The following is a 22,439-nucleotide window of genomic DNA, read 5'->3' on the forward strand; positions in this document are numbered from 1 at the left end:
TGTCACGTGACGGGTACGTCATTGCATGCACCCACAGTTTCGGCATCTAGAAGGCTGAATCCTCAGACACAGTTGTGCTTTCAACAGCTGTTTTCATTGCTTGTCCAGTACAAGACAGGCCGCATGGAAGGAAAAAACGTTCAGGTATGTTTTTTCTTAAGTTTACATTTTTGTGAGGTACAATACTTCAACACTTGTAATGTAGTAAACTTTACGAATATCTGCGGGAAAATCAGTTTCTAACTATACATACATAGGTTTGACACAGCTAGATCGGTTTATGCTCAATTACTTTTATCAAATATTATGCGAACTACACGGTTGCAATTTTGACGCAGATCGGTTTATCCTCAATTACTTTTATCATGTATTATACAAATATCGTTAATTAATCATTTTATTCAATGAGCTTGCATACCCTGCTTTTTGTCAGAATTATTTTAAACTATAAGTTTAAGTAACTATATATATATTGGATTTTTCGGGATTTGAAATTATTGTGGTTGGCAGATAGTTCGTTATTGTCACTTGTGTTACATATCTATTTGTCAACCATTCACTCTTTAGCTAAACATTCGTCAAGGCCGCAACGTGCGGCAAGGTAACTATGGAAATTCAATCCGATTGGATTGGAAGGACACACCTCCAAAAACGACCTTCACCCCACAAGGATACATTAATTAGTACTGCTAGTACTTGCTACTAAAAAAAAAAAGTGAAAATTATACATCAGTAGATAAAAGTGTGGGGTTATGCATGTAGGTAAAAATAATCCAAGATTCACATATAAAATAAAAAGGAGCGATGAGGTGCAAGTATTATATATTTGACTGTGAGTTATCTTTTGATACCTATATATATATGTTCAAAGAGTGGTTATAAGTAAGACAAATCAAATGGTTGGAATTATTATTGGGATGATTTTAAATTATTTGAATAGAAAGATATTTTTTTAATTGTACAAATTATAAACACTTGTGCGTCCACATATTAGGAATATATATGTCAATGGAGTACGATCTTAAATTTTAAGATGCCATGATCAGTACGTATATTAGTAAATGAAGCAAACTGTGCAAGTAGAAAGAGTACAATTAAAGACGTGCCACTAATTAAATTACTTTTAGAATGTGAAGATATATCTTAAACTGATAGACTAAAGTACTCAAGACTCGATCGATCTACTCCACAGGGAAAGTTTCGTGGGTGGATCGATCGAGGGACGACCCATCAATTTATAATCGATTATTCAAATGTCAAGATTTTTCTCAGATGCGATGACATCTATTTTCTTACTAACACACAATATTACTTAAAATTCAAATAGAAATTAAGTATTCGTCATATGTTGTTACGTTACAAAACGCAATTAAAACGTAAATTTTACTTTTCACAGAGTTGCTGCGAATTGAAACTTTTTAATACTTTAACACGCACCAAATTTGAACAGCTCAAGAACTCTAAGATAACAGTCCAGAGTTTGTAAACCTATTTTACAGTTTTGATGGCTAACATACTATATTATTGTAATATAACATATAATATTGAATCTGCTTAAAACTCAGACCCGGACAATGTTCTAGCGAGGTTAAGAGGGGACGTTAAAAAAAGCCACGATCGAGGCGAAAGAAAATAATAGCCAGTCCCAACTACTATACTACACTTTTGATTGTCGTTTACGATGCACTTCACATTCCTGTGCAGTTTTTGCAGCGTGATTAAAACCATGAACTTGTATTACCTATATATATATATACACACACACATCGATCATGTTGAAACTGAACAGAAGAGCTGTACGTGTTTTCAAAACAACCATCGAAAATATTAACAAACTGATGTCACATCGATTGAGTTATGTTGCATCAAAATCACTTAACAGCTTGATTTTAAAGTCTTTGAAATTTTTTGTTATATTATTAGCAGATATAAGCATCTGCTGAGCACGCATGCTACACACGTACATGCATGTACAATATACGAAAGCGCGCGCACACACGCACACACGTGTGGAGTCCTAAGCCCTGTTACATTCTTGACCGACTTACATAAAGTATAGCAGGTAGCAACCCATTTCTGAAACCAACTTAAGATACTCTTTCAGCGCCAGTGTATTTGCGCAATCTAATACTAGGACAATACAATATAACGTGTCCAGGACAGGACATGAAAATTTATGTCTGTGGCTTTAGTGAAGTTTTATCTTCATGTTTGTACAGACGCAAATACCATTATACAACAACCAGGGATGGGCAAGCTACTTTTAATTTGTAGCCGGCTAAGCTACAGCTACTTTTTTTCAAAATGTAGCCGGCTACACTACAGCTACAATTTTCCAAAAAGTAGCCAGCTACTTTGGGCTACTTTTAAAATGTAGCCAGCTTCTTTTGGCTACTTTTAAAAGCTGATGTTATAACAAGTTAGCTGTAGCAACATACACAAACATCAAACATACACACAAAACACTATTACTTGCTTTACAAAGTTTTTATTATAATAATGAAACGGAGAACTGCGATATACCGACAATTTTATTTAGTGAATCCATAAATGCTTTCATTCCTTGCACCCTTCCTCCCCGGCCTTTTTCACACAATAAGTACACATATTTTACGATTATATTAAACATTTCTGGATCTTTTTCCTCATCCTGTTTTAGTGACAAAAAGAAATATATAAGTTTTTCCGATAAACATTTGTTTCTATAACTATTTGTTCCCTATTACTTAGAAATGAAAACTAAACAGATGCTTAAGTATCAGGTACCTGGTGGAATTTTCAATAAGTTAGGTTATGTGTGTGATGAAAAATGTCAACCTCTTATCAATACTGTGACAATGAACAACAGACCATTGAAATAAATGAGTTTGCATGGAATATAAGTAAAACACTGCTTAATCTAATTTAGGCAAGCAGATCATAAGGCATTTTTTTTCTAACACTGACACTGAAAAACAAAGAAAGAACACAAACTAATTGTTTCCAAAAGCTGATAGGGTGAAAAGTATAGTCCTGGCATACTAGAATAGGCTTTAATTATATAGTAGGATGTCAAATGTAGCATATAAACACTGAAATATATTTTTCAAAAATGATCTGATACAAGATATATTTATTTTAAATCTTTAAGCTTGAATTTCTCTGTTTGTCGTTTTTGACATCCAGTCCTAAACTATAAAAACATATTTCTCAAGATTGGCTTGTGCTACAGCAGTAAAATTTTGCAATTTTGTTTAGAAATGCATAAGCTACAAAGTGATGCATTTGAGAAATATGGTATAAACATTACTTTGATAAAATTAACATTTTTCTAAATATTTTCTAAATATTTAATTGCCACATTCACACTGAGTCGGGGGGTACCATGTCTGATTTCTTATATCTCCTAGAAATCTTGAGATATCAAAACGCCTTATGCATCAGTTTTCTTATCAGTGCCTCTAGTTTACAAAAAAAACTCAAAACCTTGGTATATGACTTATGGTATTGTGTAAATTTGTTTTTAAAATGCTTGTACGTTTTGAAACAAAAACGTTGATTAAAGTCACAATTTTCACTTTAGGTACTCAAAAACAGTTTTAAAGTGCTATATTTATGTTATTTTGTTACTCTATATTTAAAAACCCCTAAAGATATTTATAATATGGATTTTAATTTTTGGAGTGTACCGGTAACCTTAAAACAAATGTACATTCTTTTAGTCCTTCATGGAATTGAATTTGACCAGAACTTTGGCTCGAAGTTGCTGTCTGTCACCTAGTGCGCAGCTTTTGTCATGATAAGTCTGCCAGACTGAACAATCTCTCAACAATTCTTGCATTTGAAACTATACCCACATTTTGTGGCTTCGCAAAATGTAAAAAAATTCAAATAAGGCTGGAAATTGATGGGTACGTCCATCTTCGTTTTTCAAATGAAACAAAATACCGCTCCCGCCACTTGGACGACACAGTACTTCCGGTTACTGAGCGTTCGAGAAACGTGGGTGTCTGGCTGTCACAAACACCGAGCAGTGAGAGCAGTGGCTGTCGTCGTCTTGCTGACACGCTGTCGACGAATGGTCGTGAAAGTAGCCAACATGTAGCCAAGCTACGGCTACTTTCTAAAATGTAGCTACGGCTACAAGCTACTTTTTTAAAATTTGTAGCCGGCTAAGCTACAAGCTACAAAATTTGTAGCCAGCTACAGTAGCTGTAGCTCGGCTACAGCTACTCCCCATCCCTGACAACAACGAGTGTCGGTTTGAAGCAAAACAGAAATATAATGAAGTCAGATCTGACTTTAGAGGGTTTATATACTAATGAGAAATATAATACCACAGTCTGGTCACACCAAAACATTAGAAAGCTAGGGTTGAGAAATTTCCTTGCAACTGTAAACAGCTTATATTTCGTTTCTTACAGAGTAAAGATAATAATTAAGTATCTCAGTATTGGCAATCTACTGTTCATGCATGGATTTCTGTGTATGAGAGAGAGAAAGAAAAATTAAAGAGCATGTTTGTGTGCATGCACATGTTAATATCAAGACTTACATAATATACAAGATATAAGGTAGTACACAATACTGATAAAACATTCTCTACTTACAGCACAATTAGTGTACTTGGCCATCGACAATATCTGTCACATACAGATAGGTACACGCATATACACACACCCATACTTTCTTACGAAAAAGGTCACTACACAAAAACAGGCGAACTCCATCTGGTTAATCCACAGCTCATTGATCATTGCCTCATTAACATTCTGACACTTAAACAATTCTTGTAGACATTAAAATCACATGTGACCCTCAGAGTAAGAAGCGGAGTAGAGATAATGTGCCACTGTTGCTGACAGTTCTCACTTTGGTCTTGCCAGCATCTGCTAAATGGCTCATGTTCATCGAGCACCAGGGACAATGATGATGCAGAATATGATGTCTGTGATGAAGATCTGAAAGATGAATATTGCGACCCAGAAAATCCTTTGTGTTTACACTTTTATGAGATAAGCACAGCTGCTTACAAAATCCGCGATGGTATTCAGCAAACACCATGTACGGTATGGCCTTTTGCACTAGCAATTTCAGCTAGTTCCTTTTCTTTTCTGAACCCAGTGTTAATACCTACTGTTCCTCATTTTAATATTAGTTAAATATAGCTGGAGTGGAAAGTTTTTTCACCCCTACAAACATCATGCATATTTTAATCCAATCTCTTAGCAGACTGCTTTATGTTATTGTACAATGTACAACTATGTAAAATAATAATGTTATGATGTGATGTAGACCAGTGGTGCCCAACCTTTTCTTGCCTGAGGGCTGCACTGGGCATGATCTAAAATCTCGTGGGACAGAACATGGTGGTTTTGCCAGAATCATGCCCTTAAAATGAAATTGTGAGTGGGCCAGATATGGCTTGTGGGCTGTAGGTTGGGCACCCCTGATCTAGACAGTTTTGATTTGCTATAAGTTTCTTCCACATGTGATGTATTAAATGAATAGGCACATCTGTTCAGTTGCTTGTGAACCTTGTAAAGCATGTTCAAATGTTATTCTTTTGTAACCTCTGAAGAAATTTTCTTCTTCATATACTTACAGAAGTCACAGATGTCTCAAAGTCTTGGCATGGAACTGTATTTTAAAAAAGAATTTCTACAGTTCACTGGGAGGTAACTTTTTTTGGATTACAGTACATGACTATAACTAAAGCATTTCAACAGAGGCATCTGACCAGCCAGCAGAAAAATAAGTTTATCTCATCCCCACTGGGAAAAAACATGTTTCAAATTAAGAATGATGATGATAATAAATCTTAAGGTTTGTAGCAAAATCTTCTGAATAAGAAAAATGCTAAGGCAAGAAAAGGCAAGGGTTCAGGTCTGCTGTTAAAATATAGTAGCAGTGGCGTAGGAAGATGCTGGACCATAGGGGAAGGGGGGAAAACTCCATGCTCATGGTGAACAATGTTCACATTCTTGTCCCCTCAATATCTGTCCCCTAATTCCTATGCTACTGAGTAGCATAAAGTTTTTGTAGATTTTTTTCTCTTTCTGAAGCTCAATATCACATTAACTTTTCAACAACTGACAAAAGTAAGTTTACAGATGGTGGCAAAATTAAGGTCCTTTAGATGACCATAAACAAATCAAAAGTTTTGTTCAAGTTTGTAGCTTAGCAGTTTTCAGTTATCATTTATGCTGGTCTTAAAGGGAATAATTTTTCTACCTTCCTTACTTTTTTTCCCTTTTTTTTCAGTTTCAAGGAGAGAGGAGCACGGTTCACTCTCTTGCAACTTAGCCCAGTAAGCATACTGTAGATTCTTTTTTGTGTAACTATTATATTTCAGAGGCTGTAGCAGAGGTACATCTTTGTTGCCAGCTCTCCAAATATTCTTAACAGTATGTAGCCACTTCCTCTGGAAAATACAGCAACTGCAACAGAGTTAACAATAAATTACTGCTAAAAGAGAAGTGTCAAACTTGAGATTGACAGACTGGGTGGGGAGGAAGAGGGAGAATGGTTGGGGATAGAGTGATAAAATTGTTTGCCATATTTTTTTCAAAAGGAGAATCACTTTGTTGACATTTAGGCTAAGAGATCTTTACCACTGACTGCATTCAGCTGCATCACATATCTAGCAAGATGACTCTTCCAGCATTGTGATTGGTGATACGTTTTTGCTTCCTCTCAAATTTATTTGATAGGAATGTGTCTCTTTTGTGTGGTCTGGCATCCTGAATTCTTTATGATGATTTATTGGTTGTCAGGAACAGCAAGAAGCAGGTGTAGTGGCTGCCAGCGCTGGCAATCATGCACTAGCCCTGTCTTATCATGGACACTCCCTTGGAATTCCTGTAACAGTGGTCATGCCTATAGTGGCTCCAATAATGAAGCTATCAGCCTGTCGTCAGTTTGGAGCAAATGTCATTGTCAAAGGGGATGATATTGGAGAGGTCAGACCAGTTGGAATCTGGCATTTACTTTTTATATTTTTGATAAATTCTGAGGTTTCTAACTCTATTACATTGCATTTATGACATGCAAATTTACTTATATTGTTTATGTTTTAACTCTACCAAAAACGTTAATTTAAAAAGTAAGATTTCTGAGCTTGTGGGCTGTAGTATCTTTGACATATGTTATTTATTTTTACAGTCCAAGAAGTATGCAATGTGTCTTGCTAAGAAGAAAGGCCTTGTATATATCAACGGGTATGAATAATGTCTTTATTTTGCAGTGTATTATATGCCATATTGTTTCCACTTCCATTGTCATGATGCCATGGCACTTTTAAAACTATTCAATTATAAAATTGTATCCACTTGATCACCCTTGCTATTTTGCTACTCTGATGTCGTGTATGAATAAGCTTGACCGATAAAGTGATAGTTGACAACAAAATCTGAAAAAGTTACCAGCAAAAATCAACCTAGTCGAAGCTGTTACCCTAACTATGCTGTTATAAAATGCAAAAATTGCTGCGCAGGGAATGAAACCTCTGCTTCTTTTGTAGGTATGATCATCCTCACATCCTAGCAGGCCAGGGAACCATAGGACTGGAGATCCTGTCACAAGTACCTGACATTGATGCTTGCATTGTGCCTGTAGGGGGAGGGGGGCTTATTGCTGGGATAGCCGTAGCAATAAAGACCCTAAACCCTAATGTCAAAATCATTGTAAGTTTATACATAGCTTACATCAGCGGTTCTCAACCTTTTACTTCTGACGACCCCTGATGAACAAAGATATGTCCGCGCACCCCCCTTAGCAGGCGATGTAAGCTAATTTCACTAATACCGATATAAGAAACTTTAAAAAAAATGACCACCTTCGCGCCCCCCTTGTAAGCATGTCGCGCCCCGCCAGGGGGATGCACCCCACAGGTTGAGAACCGCTGACTTACATGTTTATAGGGTGGGTCTGGGTGTATGTGTACGCTTATATGCATGCGTGCATGTGCAACTTGTATTTTTTTATTTTTACTGCATTGATGCTGATTCTGCTGTTGCAGGGGGTGGAATCTGAGAGATGTGCCAGTTTCTCTGCAGCGCTTAAGGCAGGAAAGCCTGTTTACACTAAAAGCTGTTCCACCTTAGCTGATGGTAGGTTTGTTCCTATTTTTAGACTGTCTGTGATTTTGTATGCCTCATTAAATATTTGTTCACGTCTCATTCATTTGTTTTTCCCTTGACTGATACCGGTCGCTGGGGAGATACACATGGAGAAAAGCTTTCTGTGAGAAGGCAGACATTGCTTTCTTTGATGACTGAGGTCTTGTGTTGACCTGTCTTGGGGAACATCTTCAGTAGTTAGTAGGCCTTTTTGTTGTCACCCCATATTATTCCCTCCAGTATGGTCTGTCACTGGTCCCCAAGCCAATTCTTCTTGGGTGTCTTCATCCCTTTCCTAATAGCATAATTCACTTCTTTGTTCTTGGAAGCTGCTTTGGGTTTGCTTTTTCTTTATTTCTTCAAGGCCCTACTTTGTCACAGAGGCTTAAGATGTCATTTGTGACCCAGGGTTTTGCTTCTTGTGATGACTAGCACTTCCTGGACTGTTGACAGCAGCACCGCGATATTTCCAGCAAGGGTATCTATATTACAGTCCACCAAGTTCACTGCAGCAAATTTATCTCCAACTTTGGCTTTGAAGATTTCCACAATGCTTTGATCTTGCAGCTTCTCCAAATCAAAGCTAATTTGGGGGATGTTTAAGTGGTACTTCGTCCTCAGCTTCAACTTCAGGCTCATTAAGGCAAGGTTATGATTGCTGCCTAGTATTTGAAAATGTCCTTGTCTTGGCCTAGTTGATGCATCTAGGCAGTGAGATGAAGTCTGGTTATGGACCAATCTTTCTGGCAAGTGCCTAGTTGCTGTCCTCAATTTTTTTTTTTTGTTCGTTGTTTTTTGTGAGAATGTAGGCTATTGGCCAAGTTGAGTCTGAGGGCTCTGTCATTGGTTTTTCCAAGGCCAAATATACCCTCTGTTCCTGCCCATTGCTGGTAAGCATCTGGGCTGACCTTGGAATTCCAGTGACAGTGGATGTCTTTGGCAATGAGGATATTCTTTTTGAGTGCTGTCTTGGTAACTTTGTTGAGCTGTTGGTAAAACATCTGCATGTCTCTGTGTCTTGTTTCTATTCACACAAGTGCTTTTTGTGTGATTGTGTGTGTGTGTATTAATAAATGATATAGCAGTATCAGTGTTGTTCATTGTGATAGTATATATTGATTGATATATAAATATATATTCTGATTTAATGCATAGGTTACATATTCTGATATGTGTATTTATATTTGTATATGCATATAATGTTTGCATACCCTTCATTACATTGTTGTTTACAGGTCTGGCAGTACCAACAATAGGTGTTAATGCATTCCACACTTCAAAAACACTTATAGACAAAATGCTTATTGTCAAGTGAGTAAAATTTGCATGTTTTTTTAATTAATTCTACAAAAGTAGTTTCTAATATTTATGAATAAATGTGTTTTTAAATATCATGATAATGAAAGTTTGTATTAAAAAAATTTTGGTCTCAAACTCATTTTGAGAGGTAATTGATCTCATGCACAGTAGCTCTAACTTATCAGTACATGTACTTTAAAAACTTTGTCCTACGATTGGATGGAAGCAGGAGTCTTGACCAATAAACCAACTGAAATTTTCTTGTGTTGTTTGGTTGTGACTAATAAACCATCAAAAATGTTCTTGTGTTATTTAGTTCTAATCAAGAAAGATTTGAAATATTCTTGTCTGGTATTCAGTCATGACTAATAAACCATCCAAAATATTCTTGCCTGTTTTTCCATTGTTACCACTAATGAGACTTCTAGCTTATCATTCTTATTCTCTTATTTTTCCACACAGAGAGGCATTCATTGCATTGGCTATCCTGCGACTCATAGAACAAGAAAAAGCAGTGGTGGAAGGGGCTGGTGCTGCAGGGTTAGCAGCTATCATCCAGGGATTGGTGCCAGAACTGAAAGGCAAAAAGTTCGTTTTGACTAGATTGTTGTATGAATGACTTGTTTGTAGAGTAGTATTATTAACGCTGAATGTGAAAAGTGCTTGCCAAAAGTTTCAAGCAGCACTTTAAATAGCATAGTATAAAGTGAATTTAGTCTATTAATGTCATTGCATGTTGTAAATATTTTTTAAAACTGCATTTTTAATCTTCCCCCTTGCTTTTTTCATTTTGCCTTTAATTTTTCTTTATCACTCAAATGGCTCTTTACAATCTTTTCCCCTTATCTTCATTCCCACACTATTTTTCCTCTCTTTCTTTGGCTATCTTCATCAGTTAGTCCTACCAGTGAAGGTAAATGTGTAATTTGTAGTAATAACACACTTGGCTTCTTGGTGTGTGGACAAACCTAATACACCTCATCTGCATTTGAATCTTTGCTCAATCACAGGGTGGTGGCTCTGCTTTGTGGTGGAAACATTGACACCACTGCTTTAGGCAGGGTCTTGGAAAGAGGACTTGCAACTGAGGGCAGGCTTGTCCGATTTGTGGTCACTGTGAGCGACCGCCCAGGTGGGATTGCAGAACTGACAAAAATCATTGCAGACCTTGGTGTCAGGTATACAATACTTGAGGGTTTATAAATTTCTGGTCATTTGCTCATCAGTGAATTTATCACTTCATGTAAGGGGTTTCACTTAGACTGGGTACATGTGTGGATTTATTCTTTTTGTGTATATCTTTAGAGTTTAGGATGCCTTTTGGTATTTGGTTTATTTCAAGATGAATAGTAAGAGATTAAAATAATGATCAATCAATCAGTCAATCTTTACTGTTTGTACCAGGTATAATCTAGGACAGAAATTTGTCTTTTACTCACAAAATAATTTTAAAATGTGAACATAATATATATATATAATAAACTTATACACACCATATACAACATTAAACACAGTCACACACACATACCTATACCCTCTCACACATATGAACTTTATCCAAAGCCTCAACTTCTGTCAATCTTTCAAACATGTGAGTGGTGATGATAGTGAACCATGAATGTTTGTGGCTTCACTGCGAAGAAAGTTTCCTGAACTAGATTATGTAATTTCTCTGAAAAAGTTCATATGATAGGCCCATGAGTCCCTGTGCCTTTTATTCAGGATGGTGATTACTGCTAGCATGAAAGACCTCTGGTAGGCAGTTTTCCGTGCATGTGGCACTCTGTAGCGGAAAGTTGGGATGACAGTTAAGAATGTTATATTGGTACATGTTTGACACAAAACCATATTGCAGATGTTGTTTTATTGTATACCCACTAGAATGCTCTTTATCCTTTTTATTTCAGCATTAAAGACATCCTCCATGAACGTGCATGGCTAAAGTCTGATGTCTTCTCTGTTCAGGTAACCAGGCTTTCCTCACATACATGAAAGAGCAATCAATAAGGCTATAATTCTTTTTCTTTCAATAATTAAGGGAGAAAACAATAACCTAGGTAGTAAGTTTTCTCTTAGTGCATTAAATAGGCAATCAACAAAATATATCAAAAACTGAAATAAAGTTTTCTCTTCGTGTGTTAAATGGGCAATCAACTATCTATCTATCTATTCCTCTTTGTGCATCAGGTTGCACATAAGGCCTCAACCAGAGTCCGCCACCGATGTCGATCGGCTGAAACACGCTCTAGGTGACCCCATGTCCAGCCCTTTCCTTTCATCTCCCTTTCCACTGTTCTTCTCCAAGTTTCCTTTGGGCGGCCTCGTTTTCTTCGGCCGTCTGGAGTCCATCGTAGGGCGACTCTGGAAAGGTCTGCTGTCTGCTGGCGGAGCACACATGTCCAATCCATCGCCAACGCCTTCGTTGAACCTGCGTGGTGATGGACTCGGTTCACTTCTTCGGTGGGAGTTCTTCGTGGTGATGGTGTTTGGCCAAAAGATGTTAAGTATGCGCCTGAGGCATCTGTTTTGGAAGACGTCAAGCTTGTTACTGATGGTTTTGGTCATCTTCCAAGATTCTGATCCGTAAAGGAGGGTGCTGATCACATTTGACTTGAAGATTCTCAGCTTGATCTTCTGGCTGATGTTTTTTTGCCTTCCATGTGCTCCTGAGTGAGGCAAAGGCCTGACTGGCTTTTGCCAGTCGGGCTCGAATCTCCACCTCCGCATCCCCAGTGTTTGACATTTTGGACCCAAGATAGGTGAAACTGTCAACTTCCTCAATCTCTTCTCCATTTAGTTTGATGCTGTCTTGGACTCTGGCGTTCACTCTCATACTGTTAGTCTTTTTTGTGCTGACCTTCAAGCCAAGGTTCCAGCTGTTTCTGAGAAGGCCTTGTTTTTTCCTGCATGTCTTGTGGCGGTGTGACAGCAGGGCAATGTCATCAGCAAAGTCCAAGTCTTCCAGTGCTGTTGTTGCTGTCATAGTCATGGTCCATCTGAGCCCTCTCCTCTCGCTGTCGGTGGAAGTCTTCATGATCCAGTCCATGGCCAGGATGAAGAGGAACGGCGACAGAATGCAGCCCTGCTTCACCCCGGTACTGACGTTGAAGGGGTCTGTGAGCTCCGTGTCACAGACAACCTGGGATTTGAAATCGCTGTACAGCATTGCAATGACCTGAACAAGTTTTGCAGGACTCCGTAATGCCTCAGGATCTTCCATAAGACTCGTGGTGGATGCTGTCAAAAGCCTTCTCCAGGTCGATGAAATTGATGTACAGCGGTGTGTTCCATTCGTTGCTCTGCTCCAGAATCTGTCGCAGAATGAAGATGTGTTCGGAGCAGGATCGCCCAGGGCGAAATCCTGCTGCTGTGTCGGAGGTCTTTCTCAGAGTTGCCGTCAGTCTTGACAAAACAATCTGCTGAAGACCTTGCTGGTGAGGGAAAGAAGTGTTATGCCCTCCAATTATTGCAGTCTCCAAGATTCCTTTCTTGGGTAACTTGAAGATGAGCCCTGTCTTCCACGCAACAGGGACCTGCCCTGATTCCCAAATTTGCCTGAAGATTTCAGTCAGCTTGGGAGCTGTACATTCACGTCTGCTTTCAACATCTCTGCTGTTATTCCATCTGCCCCTGGTGCTTTGCCGCTCTTCATTGTCTTGACTGCTGCTGTCACTTCTTCAGGCTTGGTGGGTCTGTGCAGATGTCAAGGTCCTATAGCTGCTGGCTGGATGTCTGCAAGCTGAGGGGATTGGTCTGTTCAGAACTGACTCAAAATGCTCCTCCAGCGCTGTAGTTTTCCTGCCTCTCCCTCGACGACATTACCATTCACGTCTTTCACTGGCACATCACTGTTCTTAAACCCGTTGTTTAGCTGTTTGTTTATCTTGTACAGTGTCTTCAGGTCATTTTTACTTGCTGCATTTCTGCTTCATCTGCCAGTTTCTCTATGTGATATCTTTGTCGGTTCTTGTCATCCTCTTTACCTCTTTGTTCAGTTTTGCATATCTTTGTCTGTGTTGTTCTTCAGGCGTTCAGATCTCGTGCTGTTGATTCTTTGTTTGACTGACTTTCTCTCTTCTATCTTCTTCCATGTCTCTCTCTGATCCACTGTCTTTCTTTTTCCGTGGAAGCCCAGTATTTTCTCTCCTGATTCCTGTAAGACTCGATTGAAGTCGTCTAAGGTCATCTCTTGTTGGTCTCCTAGTGCCTGGAACCTGTTCTTTACTTCCATAGCAAAGGCCCTTTCGTGGCTGGATTTTTTAGTTTGCCGGAGTCCACTCTCTGCTGACGTGCCTGTTTTCCTCGTGATCGACACAGCTTCAGAGAAACTGTGGCTATCACAAGAGTGTGGTCACTGGCAATGTCTGCTCCTCTGTAGGCTCTAACATCTTGAAGTGAGCTCCTCCATTTTCGGTTGATGATGACATGGTCTATCTGGTTCTTTGTGATCCCATCTGGTGATGTCCATGTTGCCTTGTGGATGTCTTTGTGTGGGAAGAGTGTGCTCCAATCAGTAGGTTTTTTCTTCACAAAAGTCTGCCAGTCTCTCTCCGTTGTCATTGATGCTTCCGATTCCATGTTGCCCATGACATGCTCCCTGCAGGTGTTGTCACTTCCCACCTTGGCATTGAGATTGCCGATGATGAGCAACATGTCGTGGGCTGGAACGCTTTCTGAGGCTGCCTGGAGCTGATCGTAAAAAGCCATCCTTGTCTTCTGCTCAGAGTCATTTGTTGGTGCATAGCAGGCTAGCACTGTCAGCTTGGTGTACTTGGAATGGAATCTTGCTCTCAAAAGCCTGGTCCATAAGGCTTCCATTCCAGCAGTGCTTTTCCGTTTTCTTGTTGAGGAGAGCTACTCCTTCAGAGTGCTGAGCGTTCTGATCTTCCTGAGAACAAGATGGTATGTCCTGACGCTAGTCCTCCTCTTTCCCGTGCGGTCCATCTGACCTCACTGACTCCAGGATGTCCAAGTTGTAGTTGTCAAACTCCTTGACTAATGAGCATCCTGCCAGTCTGGTACAAGGTCTGGACGTTCAGCACCCACCCTCAACTTCCTGTCCTCGGCTTCAGTAAATCCGCTGTCGGGGCGCCAGCTCCTTTTTCGGGTTTGGCTGTCGTGTCATTAGTCCAGTCTCTGGTGTGCTTCATTACCTTCGCCATCTTGTGACGAGTTCTCTGGTTTTTAGTCTTCTGTAACAGGATTTTTTTTACATGGGGGTTGTTAGCCCTACCACAACCTATTTTACCTCTAGGTGAGGTGTCCACCTTAGTCGCCTCTTACGACATGCCTGGCTGGATGGCAGGGACCCTATTCTTGCAATGCTTGCTAGGCAAGCATACCCCGGGGTCCCACAGGGGGGGCAATCAACAATATGTATCAAAATCTGGACTTTTAAGAAAACAAATTGATATTTTTATTCTAGATTTTTGGAAAAGCATGCAACATCCTCAGATTAAATTTATGTTTGTGTCAGCATTCCAAATAAAAAAAGATTGTCCAACCATTAATTTAAACAGTTCCAGCATTTTTCTCAGAAAGATATTGATACATTAATTTTCTTTTTTTTTGGGGGGGGGTAGGTTTACTTTGGAGTAAATTATAAATCTGAAGAGTTGCTGTAGCTTGGTAGTTGTGATTGGCAGTGGAGCTGAAGGTTAGTGTGAAATGGCTGCTATCAGAAATCGCATTGGGTGTATCAGGGGAGGTAAGGATGGCAGAAAGAGAGGGAAGGGCTCACTTGCCTCATGCAATACAGAGACATGGTAAACCATTTACACTTACTACCCTCACTTTCTTTCCTTTATCTTTCCTTGGCCAACATAAGGAATCATATACTGCCTTTTCCCTAAGAGGTACCTGTTGACCAACATAAATCACATAAACTTATGCTATGTATCTTGATCAGTTCTACACCTGAAAGGAATTACAAGACTGGGATGATGTGAATTCAGAACTGTAGGTGTGTGCAGTGATTTCCAGAGTTATTAACTACTAGCATAAGGCATGCTGCTTGTTCTGTTGGAGATCAGTAAAATGAGGATTAATGTCTCGTAATCACATCTTTAAAGTTGAACCATAAGAAAGCCTGCATGAGTGTTGCATTGAAAGAACCAACATTTTCCATTCCGACCAGCATATTTTATAAACAGCATTGTTGTCACCAGTGGTGTACATCTCCCATTACAAAAGGTTTTTGTAGTTTCTTCACTCGGATAAGAAGGCTCAGAAATAGTACAATCAATGAATTTGATGCAATCAATATCTTTTCTGCTGTCTGTAGATTTAAAAAGAGATAACAATGACAAAATAATTTGTGCTACGTGATGTGCAGGTGAAATGTGTAGTTGAAACCACAGACATTGAGCACAGCAGGCGGCTGGAGAAGCGCTTACGTGAGATCTACACTCATGTCATATGGGGGCCAGAACACTGTGGTGTCATTGATGTAGAGTGATGTGAAATGGCACCATTAGCAAGCACAGAAATAATGACATTAAGACATTATCAGTATGTATTTGTACAAGCTATACAAGTATATGACATGAATTTCTAAATTTAGTGAGATCATGAAGGGCTAAAAAAAAAAAACCCTCACGAAAATGTTTAAATGTCTATGAATGAGCCCCTCTGCGTGTGTGCATGGATATGTGTGTGTGTGGTTATATACATCAAGTGATGTGCAAGCACACATAGAGTTTTTTTACTTTAATATTTGGTCTTCCCTCTCGTCTCCACCTTAAGTATTTTTGTTGGTGCATAATTACTATCACATTTTTGTAATGGGCTTATTCAAAAGAAAGTAAAATAATCCTAGGGAGAATAAAATAAAACTTTCAGAATTCAAATTTGAATAATATATACATCATGAAAGTTCATTGCGCCTTTTAGTTTAAAACTATAAGGCATTGGCATATAAATGCACGTGGAATCTCTGAGCCTGTGGGGTTCTTCTTGTAGAACAAATATTACAAATATTTTTACGGACAGTGATTCTATATTATTTCAAAATGGATGTCATTTTTATACCTACATATATTTAGCGTGTAAGTAAAACGTATGATCACAGAACAAGATACTTCTGAAATTCAAAAGGCTAATTTTTATGTTTATATGGTGATAATCCATGACAATGAATAAATGGCTATAAATTGACAAAAAATGCTGAATTGACAAAGAAAATCTACAAACAAAATTGTACTTACAGTTATATCACTTGCAAATTTTTGTGACCCTTTTTTGAAAAAAAAGAGCTTTGAACAGTCTTTGTGTTTTAAAAATGGTATTTTCTAATTGAGATTTTCCATTTTCCTTTCATGTGTTATTTTCTTGGTTGTTTTTTTGATAAGACTGACAGCATTGCTGCTGCAGTTACTTTAAATATCATTTAGGCTTTTTATATTCTTAAACCAAATGGAAATGACCACTGATTTTGAAGCACATCCTCATCATGTTCCTTTCAAAAAGCTTCACATAGAGAGGATTAAATCGTGGATGGTTTATGTTTTTAAGGGTTATTTATGCTGATCTGGTTTGCATTGATATAACTCAGATTTTCAACAATATTTGGATTCAGGATTGTTTACAATTATTTTATTGTATCATAACATTTAACATGACATGTTAATCCAAATATTGAATTGGAAAATGTATGCAGATGTGTGCCCATTGTCCACCAAAATAAGGCAAATTTCTGTTGGCATTTAGTTTTGGGGAAAATACATATAGACAAGATACATAAAACTATTCTGGGAAATATTTATCTTTTTCTAGTTGTATGATACAAAAACTATGATTATTGTTTAAATACGCAAATTCTGCAAAACCTAACAAGTTTGCTTTTTATTAAATTGAATTTCACATGTTTGATGCAACAGGTGTGTTTTGAGAACACTTAATCTCAGCTTCATTGTTAGGATTATTTTACATTTTCAGTTACTAAGCAACAGCATATCAGACTGTAATGATGTTTTCTCAAATTGAATCTCAAGACTATGGCATGCATGTTAGATAAAAGTTTGTATCTTTAACTTCTTTTCTCACTTGGCTGTCTGTCTGCACACATTGGGCAAATATTTAAACTAAACTCTTTGAACAGAAGTTCTCACTCATCTCAGCTTTCTGAAGACAGAAATTTTGCATTATTGTTAAAGATGCTGCGCAGGCAGTTGTACATGATAAGAAACAATGCACATTTTTGTTTTATGAATTTCATGAAGACTTTGTTGTAAAATTATACATTCCACCTATAAGTAGCAATGCCACATTACAGTGTATATGGAAAAAAGTGTTTTGCATACTCTAGAGTTTATTTGTTGAATGTTCATTTCCACAGCACATACAGAAAAGATAAAAGAATATTCTTGAGCTGTATGGGTCTGCTGTCATTAATATTTTATTTCCTTCTTTTGGCAAAGTATAAGATGGATGATAATTTTACTTTCATTCAAGAGGTAAGATACAAAATGGGTGGAAGTTAGCAAGATATGTTAGGAGTGCTGAGGTTTCACGTGTTAAGAAAAATTTGTTTTGAACCACAAATGGATAGTTGAACATTGAGATTGACTGTGGAGTATAACTAGCTGACAGTGTTTAATTTTTATTGGAGAGAGGTGATTACAAAGTGTTATGCACTCCATCTTAAATATCAGTGGAACTGGTTAATTTCATATGTGTGTGTGTATATATATAAATAGGAAAGTCTCATTTTGTGACTATAATTTCCCTGCAAAGCCATTGCCTAAAATACAGATTTAAGGGGGATTTAAAACCAGAGACCTCCAGGTAGTTGCTATGATTACCATATAAAGCCCTGTCACCTGATGTTCTTTTCATCTGTAATTTTAGGACGGGAGAAAATCTGCACTGTGAGCTCTACTACTAGAAGCAAACGTCATCTTAAATATGATGAAACAGTGTACAAAGATAAAACAAATAAAAAATGCAGAATACAACCAAGTGCAAAGCACCCATATAAGAAAATTTTAATTAGGCTGAATGAAAGGTTATCGTAGTTTAGGTAATGAGTACTTTGGAGGGGTCACAAAAACAATGAGTGCATGTATCACTGCTGGCTTTTTTTGAGTGTTCATGGCTAATAAAGGTGGGAATTCAATAGCTGAAGAGAGGTTTATTAAAAGTTTTGAGTTTTCTGTGTTGGCCATGTTATCTGATAAACTTGAAGAAATTGACGGCTACCAGCTAGATGGTTTTGTAAAGTCCTGCAAGCTCTCTTGTCATAGGATAGACATTTGAGGAGAAGGGACATTCAGTACAAAATTTTGTTTTGCAAAGTTCAGTCAACTTAAAAACAAATTCACGAATTTGAATACAAGAACATTTAACGGCCATTTTGTTTGTCGTACATGTATAGGTATGCCACTTTTGAAATGTATTTGCTGAAAATTTTGTTGTGAACACTTGTGAAGGTAGAAGGAATACCAAGCCTTTACACTCAAGGAAAAAGTAGCACTCACTGGAGCTTTTGACATATCTCCACATGCCTTCTTCAGCAATTAAATGATAAGATGCCTACCAGCTGGATGATTTTGTTCTGTTAAAACACAAATTATCTAGATGAGAGTACACTTGAGTGCTTGTAGCTGAGCATGTCTTGCAAATGATATACAAACTTATCAAATCCAGAAAAAACAAGTTCAGCCATAATTTTTCATATTTGGAAAATGCATGAACTTTGGTCGTCTGCAGTCAAACAACACAAAGTTGTAAAAGTAAGTTTTTTGTAAAGTGACAGTCTCAAAGATTTTTGTATCCATATGCTTTTAATACTTTGGGTTTTTATAAAAATTGATAAGTTGAAATTACACAATCAACCTTTCCTTGTTGGAACAGATTATTTGATGGTTTAATGACTTTTAAAAAAAAGTATGAATGATGTATGCTTACGGCAGATGATGGGTTAGAGATTAATGTATTCAGAAAGGACAAAATACAGAGAATATCTTTCAAAGTTTTATTTTTTAATTTACCTATGAAATCCACATGTACAAAATCTTGATCTCAGAGGAATAAAGAATATTAATTTGTATGCTTATGAATGCTTTACACTTTTTCCTTTAACCATATTTCTACTTGCTTAAACTCTTAAAAATCAATTAAGCAAAAATATTACACATTCACAGAACACTCTCCAATAACTGCAATCTTGGCATGTATAGGCCACAGAAAATATGTTTTACCCTACATAAGAATGCCAACCAAAGCTTAGTTGATTGGTGGATGTAATTCGTAGAACTCAACAACAGTTGAAAGATTTATAGCAACTGAAAGCACTTATCTTTGTATGACTTACAAGTCTGACATATAACATGCAAGCATCAAGAACACTATACGTACACAGCTCCCAAAACAAAATATGCATCAAGTTAGTATCACATAAGAATAAGCAAGAGAAGTGGGCTTGTCTGATTCATCTCTGACGACAGAGAAGCAATAACATTTGTTGACTGCAGCAGCTGGGCTGACTTAAAACAATTGTATATCAAACATGCTGGCCAAAATTGTGCATTATCTAGGTTTGAATAAAGAGGGCTGTGGTACAGCTAGCTGCAAGACAACAGCAGCTGCATAAGTATTGCTCTGCAGCAATGGTGACCTAAGGCCATTACTTCCTTTTCATAAATAAAAAAAAAAAAGTGAAGCTTTAAACATGAATCTTTCAAAAAGACATTCAACCTACCACAATACAACCTCTTTAAATTAAAGATCATTTTGAGTAAACAAAAAAAAGGTAAAAGTATATCAATACTGGTCTTCTCACAAAGCAATAAAATGATCTAGGGAAAGAAAATTCTGACCAGCAGTACATTATATTTCATTGATGCAATGATGATTTAAAAAAAAAAAAAACATCTCAAAGCTATGTATAATGTTTAGCATTAATAAAATACAATGCCAACTTCGGTCTGTGCCACTGGTAGGTAATAGATACTGCTATTTATATCATAGAATATTGCATGAAGGTCTGCCTCTAACAACAGTGGCTTTTAATAAAATTAATAAAAAGGGATGCAAAATATTTCTTTCACACATATATATAAAACACTACATATAACAGCAAGAGATAAATTGCATTTCTGCTGTACCTTACTGTCCTGAAATTTACATGGTTAATTCTATGAAAAGTCTGTATTTTAGACACTCATTTGATTTTTTTTCAACCTACCTGATTTTACTTGGGGAAAAAAACATACTCATATCATTTTTTTAAAGAAATATTCCCAATTGGTATACAGACAAGGAAGCAAACTACACAATATATTCAACATAAAACTACAGATTAAACTGTGAAAGTAGACATGCCATTTCAAAAAAGTACCAGTACTGATGGCTGTAACAGACATTTCAGAAGAAGTTAAAGAGGTTTGTCTTCAACTACAGTGTCAGATCCACAATATTTTCATTGATTTTGCTGCCCTGAAACTTATCAACTGTGTTGAAGAAAAATAGGAGTGTCATTGTTAAAAAAAAAAAAAAAAACAGCAAAAAGTAAAACTCTAAACATAGGCTGACAGGACATAATTTTGCTCTCTTTATGAAATATAGAGCATTATCTCAAAATGTGTGTACTTTCATACTTCATCACTCAGTCTGACAGCCAGCTCAGAAAGATTCATCCTTTCAGGCATACCAAACCGATCAATTTCACCACCTGCTGCAAGCAAAACAATTCTTTCCTATCCCAGTGAGCAGTTATTGTATGTGCCTATTTTTCATTTACACCTAAACTGCTATTTCAAATCCATAATCAAAGTGCTAGGATCTTCCAGGTAAAATTTCCATCGGTTTGAGAAGCGTGCCATGGTAGCTCCATCGATCACTCGATGGTCAGCTGTCCAGCTAACATTCATTATATGAGCCTTTACAACATTCCCCTTTTCATCAAATCGTGGAAGGATCTGCAACAAGGTCATGAAAATTCAAAAGGGTAGAGGACAGCACAAAAGGAATACATAAAGAAGAATTGTGAACTTCATGTAAATTCACAGATAAAGTGAATGAAGATAAGTAGGATAAAAAATCAATAAGCTGGGGACACTTTCCTGTTCAGCAGTACTTCAGAGTGCAGAGCTGATGAACTAATGTTAATCACATAAAACATTCAGCACAGGCTGGAGATCCAGTTCTTCAAATCAAAGAAGATGAAGTTAATGCCATGTCCACATGTGGAGAGCTAGTGTGTGTGTGTGGAGTGCACAAATGTGGAAAGATTGGATTCCATAAGCTTAGCAAAAGGGTACTGATGATACTGTCACATGATTATCATGGCAAACCTGTTGACATCTAACCCATACTGTCCCCACTCTCAACATTCAAGAAGCGAAATTACAGGAATACAGTAGTGAGCCCAGGTCAAGGAACTGAAATTGTATTTGATATTGCCTCAAAAAAAAACAGGTCTATCACATTAAAAGAGACTCATTGACGATCAAAATCAAAACATAAAATGGTTAATAAACATCACTGATATCACCCATATTTTTTACATGTTTGAATATTTGTACATATACATGCGTATACATACACACACACAAACACAAGCAGTTAAAAAAAACGCAACAACCTGTTGTTCATTTACCTGAATTTTTCCCAGTGCTCCAATTGCCACCTCTGGCGGCATGATTACTGGTCGAGCATAAGTGCCACCAATCTAAGAGCAAATAAATCATACAGAGGAGATGAGAATAAATCATTTAGATGAGACAGAGTGGTGATGTCTTTCTTGAACATTATACCAGTGGTACATCACCAGCTAGGAGAAAGATTGCTTATTACGGAACATCACAGTGATAAGATGGATAAGTGATGACAAACTCATCAAAGCTAAATATTCAGAGATTCACTCCAGATCTTCCAATAATGTACAAAAGTTTATTAGTGAATATATTAGTTTGTGTGTATGCTTATCATCATTTAAATAATGAGTGGAAGCACATGACCACCTTAAAAATTTTAAGCAGATGTCACCTTAATTCTTTTTTAAACATCTGTTATTAACCTACTTCACTCAAGGCAGCCAAC

At 37.4% G+C, this 22,439-nt stretch overlaps 2 protein-coding genes across 2 annotated transcripts in view; one reads left to right on the plus strand and one right to left on the minus strand.

The window, feature by feature from the left end:
- Positions 1-19,443, plus strand: LOC112574492 (L-threonine ammonia-lyase-like). Its single transcript, XM_025255618.1, has 13 exons — positions 1-144; positions 4,866-5,048; positions 5,587-5,657; positions 6,244-6,289; positions 6,756-6,941; positions 7,144-7,199; positions 7,502-7,664; positions 8,000-8,090; positions 9,335-9,410; positions 9,861-9,986; positions 10,409-10,576; positions 11,306-11,363; positions 15,733-19,443. Exons 1-13 carry the CDS (start codon positions 124-126, stop codon positions 15,853-15,855), a joined length of 1,368 nt encoding a protein of 455 aa, XP_025111403.1. The 5' UTR covers positions 1-123; the 3' UTR covers positions 15,856-19,443.
- The window catches only part of LOC112574494 (lipoamide acyltransferase component of branched-chain alpha-keto acid dehydrogenase complex, mitochondrial-like), a 10,246-nt gene continuing 7,166 nt past the window's right edge, over positions 19,360-22,439 (minus strand). The window contains 2 exon segments of the mRNA XM_025255621.1: positions 19,360-21,316; positions 21,997-22,068. Coding sequence (XP_025111406.1) covers positions 21,149-21,316; positions 21,997-22,068 — 240 coding nt within the window. The 3' untranslated portion in view covers positions 19,360-21,148.

The sequence above is a fragment of the Pomacea canaliculata genome, linkage group LG10, assembly GCF_003073045.1.
Source record: "Pomacea canaliculata isolate SZHN2017 linkage group LG10, ASM307304v1, whole genome shotgun sequence".
NCBI classification, from domain to species: Eukaryota; Metazoa; Mollusca; class Gastropoda; order Architaenioglossa; family Ampullariidae; genus Pomacea; species Pomacea canaliculata.

Coding starts and splice junctions, on each gene's coding strand:
- LOC112574492 (XM_025255618.1), top strand. CDS start 124: ATGGAAGGAAAAAACGTTCAG. Junction 5,658..6,243: donor TTTCTACAGTTCACTGGGAG/GTAACTTTTTTT, acceptor CTTTTTTTTCAG/TTTCAAGGAGAGAGGAGCAC. Junction 9,411..9,860: donor GACAAAATGCTTATTGTCAA/GTGAGTAAAATT, acceptor TTTTCCACACAG/AGAGGCATTCATTGCATTGG.